The 6,407-nt window shown below is 42.1% G+C and overlaps 1 protein-coding gene across 1 annotated transcript in view; it reads right to left on the reverse strand.

Moving 5' to 3' along the window:
• trip11 (thyroid hormone receptor interactor 11) overlaps positions 1–6,407 on the reverse strand; it is a 25,346-nt gene that overhangs the window by 2,809 nt on the left and 16,130 nt on the right. The window contains exons 13-18 of the mRNA XM_037694605.1: positions 6,069–6,262; positions 5,138–5,301; positions 4,947–5,050; positions 4,769–4,868; positions 2,657–2,738; positions 2,385–2,499 (exon numbers count right to left, since the gene is read on the reverse strand). Of these exons, the coding sequence (XP_037550533.1) occupies positions 2,385–2,499; positions 2,657–2,738; positions 4,769–4,868; positions 4,947–5,050; positions 5,138–5,301; positions 6,069–6,262 (759 nt within the window). The remainder of the gene's footprint in view (positions 1–2,384; positions 2,500–2,656; positions 2,739–4,768; positions 4,869–4,946; positions 5,051–5,137; positions 5,302–6,068; positions 6,263–6,407) is intronic.

Below are 6,407 nucleotides of genomic sequence, written 5' to 3' on the forward strand. Positions count from 1 at the left end.
CACCACAGCTAAAGGAGAAGGCTTGGTTCCTGACACCACAGCTAAAGAATTGGCTTGTTTTCTGTCAAGTGCAAAAATTAAGTAACATTACAAGCAGACGAAAGAAAGATGCAAAAATTAAAAATAATTATGTTTTTCTGTAGTGTGAACACTGGAGCTGAAATTGAGTTGTCAAATTGAGTTGTCAAAGCTAAAAGAAGCAGAACATTAGCTAAAACCAAAATGAAACAAAATGCTAGCTGAAAACTGAACAAATCAGAAGGCCAGCTAAAAGCTACAAAGAGGCAGAACAGCAGCTAAAACCTCAAAGTTGAAGAAAAGCTAAAAAGAGGCATAAGAAGACTGGAGATGGGACAACTTACCCTGGAGTCTTAGATAGCTTATGACCTTGATATTTGACCTTGAAATCAACAGGGCTCAGCACTGACCCATGAAGTGTCCATCTGAGCAGTTTGACACTTCTATGTCAAAGAGTTATTATTTAGAGATTGGACAAGTAATTGTCCAGACAGTTGGACGGCGCTACACTGTGGTAGTCTCGTCCTCGGAGGGACGTATAGAAATCCAGTCATAGAGCAGTCTCCTGAACGAGCTGAATGTTTCGAAATATGAAATGGCTCCAAGTAAGCAGATGTGTTCGGACTGTAACAATAAGTTTAAAGACATTAAAGAGAATGAAATAAAGAGCTGAGCTCCTCCTGTAGGTTTTATTTTAAGAGTGTTGGGTAATCCACTTTGGACCGTCCTCCTGTTGGACGTCTTCCCACAGACCTCATACCACAGAGGTTTGGCTCTAACTGCTTTCCTTTTCAGGGACAGTTGGACAGAGTAACAAGAACAGGCTTACATCAGCTGTTAGTTCAACAACCGAGTCAAGACTTGTGGTCAAAGTAACCCGTGGATGAGTGGAGCCAGACAAATAAACCTTTCAGTCGGACCTGTAATCAGGATTTACTTCACTTATTTTAACACATCGGTGGTGAACTTACTCTAGTCTTGATCAAACCACCTTCAGACTTCAGCTACACAACCACAGGAGGATACCTTAAATTTTAAAAGCATAAAAGCAAAAAGAATTCAGAATGTTTCCACTCAGATAAACGCTGTGATTTCAGGATTACTACCTGAAGACCAAGGGTGATCATGTTTCTGCTCAGGTCTGAGTGTATTTCTGTCCGTTAGCAAAATATCTAATCCAAGACTGGATGAATCTTAATAAAACCCAGGAGTATAATCAGTGGGTGTACATCTACAACTGATCAACTTTAGGAGTTAACCCAAAACAAGATGGCTGCCTAAGCTAATTATTGTTAACCAACACAAAAAGGCTAAAACTCAATCAGTTTAACAGATATTCAGCTAAATTTGGTGTGGTAGTAGCTGAGAGTCACACAAATACTTCTCAGAATACAACAAAATTAAAGGAATTGCTGAACCTGAAGCTAAACAAGACGAGTTATAAAAGAGTTTAAATTATTTATCAGGACGTACGCAGCGTGTGCAGTTTGGTGATCACACATCAAGTTTCCTGGAAACCTCCAAAGGGGTCTCACAGGGGTCAGTGTTAGGACCATCACTCTTCACAGTTCATCGTATTCACCTTCGTCACGCTCTCATGTGCAGTTTTACGCAGACGATTCACGTATTTACTGTCGTACAATGCAGTAGCTGCTTTAACAGATCAGCAGTAAGACACAGGGTTTATATTTTTATTATTGTCTTTGTTACAGAATAACAAGTTTAGGTTAAAACTGTGATTCTTCTGTCAGTCCTGTTTCTCATTTCGTGCCTGGAAACAGATGGTTTCTGCCATGAGCTCCTTGGCGCTCAGGCTGTGGAGATATTGTTTATGTGAAGGTCTCTGCTGGGAGCTGCTGATCACAGGCAGTAAACCTTTATACTTTATACTCTCTGGTTTAATAGTTACACATTTAGTACATATTTATCTACAAATCTCGTCTCTGTCTGGTTCCATCTCATTTGTCTTGTTTAATGACTTGTAAACAGCACTTCACTCTCAGGCTTTTATCACGTTCAGCATGCCACGAGTGGATTCTGAGCTGGGTCAGAAAGCGGTCTCAGACTCTGGACCCTCCACAACACAGAGCAGCAGGATCAGAACCTGTTCCTTCTCGTGACCCTCGAGAAATGTAAACTTTCAATGAAGAAATGGAGATCACATCCATTAACGCTCGCTCCTGTTCCAGAGTTTTCCATCATCGTTAGTTTTCCGTCAGTTTAGCTTGTTTGAATTTTCTACCTATGCTTGTACTGAGATGTAGATTTTATACCAACGTCTGTTATTGGTTGTATAGTTTTGTTTTTGTACGTCCCTCTTGCAAATGAGACAGCTGTTTCAACGCTCGCACGCACGTTGGACTGACCTTATCAACGTCTTCTCGGCTCAGTCCCAGCACGCTTCCCATCAGCCTGAGCACGTCAGCTTGTTTGGTTTTAGGTGTGTGAAAGTAACCCAGGAACAGGTTACGCATCAGAACTCTGCAGACAACAACAACAACGTTATTTACCCGAACAAGTAACTGCTGCTGCATGAACCATGCTTCCTGAGGAGGCTGAGGAAGTTTGCCTAAGATCCTCAGCAGCTTCTACAGCTGTGAGGCTGAGAGCATCTTCAATGAGGTAAGAGTCAACCTACTTGTCTATCTTCCCCTCTGTGCTGTTCAGAAGATGCATCAGTTTCCTCTGGGCCTCCTCCAACATCTCCTGCCTCACCTCCGCTGGAAAAAACAACAGATTAAAAATGACAAACACTTTCTCGGTGGTGGGAGTATAAACGTCTACGTGAGATCGTCTTTAAGTGGCTGGGAAACCTGCTACTAGGGAACACAAGCCAGGGTATCTCTTGCAGTAAAAAAAGGGTGTCAGTAAAGGTCAAAAGAAAAGTTTGCAAGACAGTGGTGAGACCAGCTATTTTGTATGGTCTGGAGACAGAGACATGGACAAAAAGACAGGAGACAGAACTGGAAGTGGCAGAAATGAAGATGTTGAGGTTCTCCTTAGGAGAGACAAGGATGGAGAAGATCAGGAGTGAGATCTTCAGAGGTACAGCACAGGTTGAACAACTGGGAGATAAAGTTAGAGAGGACAGACCAAGATGGTTTGGACATGTCCAGAGGAGGGACAGTGGTTTGGACATGTCCAGAGGCGGGACAGCAAATATATTCTTAGAAGGATGTTAGAAATGCAGCTGTCAGGAAAAAGACAGAGGAGATACATGGATGCAGTTAAAGAGGACATTGAGGTAGACGGAGTGAGGACAGACAGAGATGGAGGACGACTCGCTGTGGAGACACAAAAAGAAAAGGAAGAAAGAAGTCTTTAAGTAGTACAAAATATTTTCTTGAGTCCCCCAAGGCTGAATTTTAGGCCCCGTTTTGTTCTCCAGATTTATTAAAACCATTCAGAAGAAGATGAAGCGCAGCTTTATGCAGACGACCCCTGACTGTGCGCTGTTTTAACCCATCATAGATCAAAGTGTTTGACTCGGTCTGCAGTACTGTCCCTTCATGTTGCTTTTGTTCTTACTTTTATACTTTTCCAAATATTTGACTTACCGGAAATTTAAAATAAGACTTCCCATGGAATCCATTAGGATCTCTCCAGTTCCTTCAAAACATTGAACCGATCTCTATCTTCTGTTTCTGTTTTCTAATTTAATGATTTAATCTGCTAACATGCTAGTTTTGCCTTTTAGCTTTCAGCTATTGTTAAGATCATCTGAGCTTTTAGCTACAGTTTTGCAGATTTAGCCTTTAGCTTCTATTTAGGTCCTTTCAGCTTCCTCTACTGATTGATTGACTATTTGATCGGTTCGTTCCCCGGTTGGCTCCTCGTCCAGGTCCTCAGGAGGTTCTCTGATCTTGGTGGAACAGCGTTCTCTTCTAATGTTCAGCTCAAACTAAACTCGGTTCTTACTTCTCTTTGAGCGACTTTAAAAATCTGATAAAACTTTCAACTGCAATTCTTATGTTGACTCCGTTCTATTTTTGTGCTCAGATATTTAGAGGTCATTTTTAAGTTGTAACTTTGTCGTGGTGGGTCATCTGGACCAGGTCTTTCTCAAAGGGGTGCTAATGTCCAACGGATAAGGTTAAATAAAAACAAATTAATAAATCTCGTATATCACGAACTGCCTGAATGGCACAAAATGGCTCCAAGAATAACTTAAAGACCAACTAGAGTGGTTCTGTCCAGTAGTGCCCAAGTTGGACACTTTCTCCCAGTGAGTCCTGTATTTAGAGACAAAACAAGCGTCCTTCATGAGGTTCCGTGAAGAAAAACAACCATCTGCTGTGAAGGTCAAGCCTGATAAGACCAGCGTTAAAGATTATTTTATCTTCTAATCATTCTGCAGGGAGCTGCTCTGAAATATATTTATATAGTTTTTAATACAACTTTATGAAGCTTTCACTTGGAAACACTGAGAACTTGAACACAGTGTCTGTCAGCAAAATATCTCAAACAACTGGGCTAGTTTTAATGAAACTTTCAGGAGGCAATCTACAACTGATTAACCTGATTCAAGATGGCTGCCACCACTAATTAACCATAGGAAACGACACAGATGGCTCTAACGCAGGTTTACAGACTGAGCAAAGGTTTGGTGGTAGTAGCCAGGAGTCACTGACAACCTCTGATGAGGTCACACCTCAATTTATTTTGAAGGTTCAACTGACGAGGCTTCATGTCTCAACATGAAGCTCTGGGCTGAAGTGAGGACGCGTTTCCATCAGATTTAACTCCTCACCTTGTCTCTTCAGCTCCTCCAGCTGCTCCTCCTTCTGATCAAGTTGATCGCTCAGACGGGACGCCGACTCCAAGGCGGCATTAGCTTCATCCAGATTTAGCTGAAGACAAACGGGTTTAATTTAACATCCAGTCTGCATGAATGAGACATGATGGATGTGCTTTTCCTCCTGGTCCACCTGCAGAGCAGAAGCCTGGTCTTCAAGCAGATCAGCTTTTCTCTTCCACTCCTCCTTCTCCTTCTTGTGCTTCTCCAGTTCTGCAGAGTACATGGCCTTCTCCTCTGAAGAGAAAAGTCAAGACACGTGGAACTGACTGTGCTGCGTCTTGTTGGCTCAGTAATTGAAGACACTACAGTGCAGGTCCTTACCTTGCTGGAACTGCTCCAGAACCATCTGCAGGTTGGACAGTGACACGGCGTACTGCTGGACCTGCTCCTGAGACGTCCTGAGCTGAGCCAGAGCACTGTCCCTCTGCTGCACCGCCACCCCCAGCTGCTCCTGCAGCGACTCCACCTGCATGCTGGCCTGTTGGCTGAACACACACATGGGTCAGCTGAAGCCCGAAATGTCGGGTCAGAACATAAATATTAAACAAAGGATTATTTAATAATCAGGCTCATAATCAGGACAATTTAATAATCAGGCTCATAATCAGGACAATTTAATAATCAGGCTCATAATCAGGACAATTTAATAATCAGGCTCATAATCAGGATAATTTAATAATCAGGCTCATAATCAGGATAATTTAATAATCAGGCTAATAATGAGGATTATTTAATAATCAGGTTCATAATAAGTATTTAATAATCAGGCTCATAATAAGTATTATTTAATAATCAGGTTCATAATAAGTATTATTTAATAAACAGGCTCATAATCAGGATTATTTAATAATCAGGTTCATTATCAGGATTCTTTAATAATCAGGCTCAAAATCAAGATCATTTAAAGCAATTATTAATGGAGCGTGGGGACAGGACATGAGCATATTTCTACTCCATCATCATGTCGTAATGATTAATTGATCAATTTGAATGATCTGTGTCAGTTTATGTTTTCTTCTGTCGGTGGTCTTGCACTTGTTAAGCAACACATTAGTAAATTTATTAAAAGTGTCATTATTATAATAAATTCACCACTTTTAGACCACCAATTGTTCTGAAGACTGTTGGGGACAACTTGAGCAGAATGGATTTTAGCTGCTCCACTCCTCGTCTTCCAGCCTCTTCAGCTGGAGCATTAATCCATTTTGTGTTTTCTTTCTGACACCCCGCAGCACTTGGGCCCTCCACCAACCTGGCGTTCTCCACAGCGTTTGAGGACGAGGCCAGTTTCTGGTCCAGCATGGCCAATCGCCGACGCAGCTCCGTTTCCCGGTCCTCTGCGGCGATGGCCTCTCGAGTGTAGGAGTCTTCGATCTCCAACAGGTGGGTCCGCAACCTGTCCAGCTCCAGGTTCAGACGTTGTTCTTTATCCCTGATGTGCTGCAGCTGTGAAGGAAACAGTTCAGATCGGATGAAACTCTTCACCTTTACAATGAATGAATGAATATTTCCGATTGAATGAAAGTCGTCTTTTAAGCGGAGATACATGGAGGGAGTTAACGAGGACATGGAGGGAGTTGGAGAGGACATG

The sequence above is a fragment of the Nematolebias whitei genome, chromosome 21, assembly GCF_014905685.2.
Source record: "Nematolebias whitei isolate Nwh7 chromosome 21, NemWhi1, whole genome shotgun sequence".
Taxonomy (NCBI): Eukaryota; Metazoa; Chordata; class Actinopteri; order Cyprinodontiformes; family Rivulidae; genus Nematolebias; species Nematolebias whitei.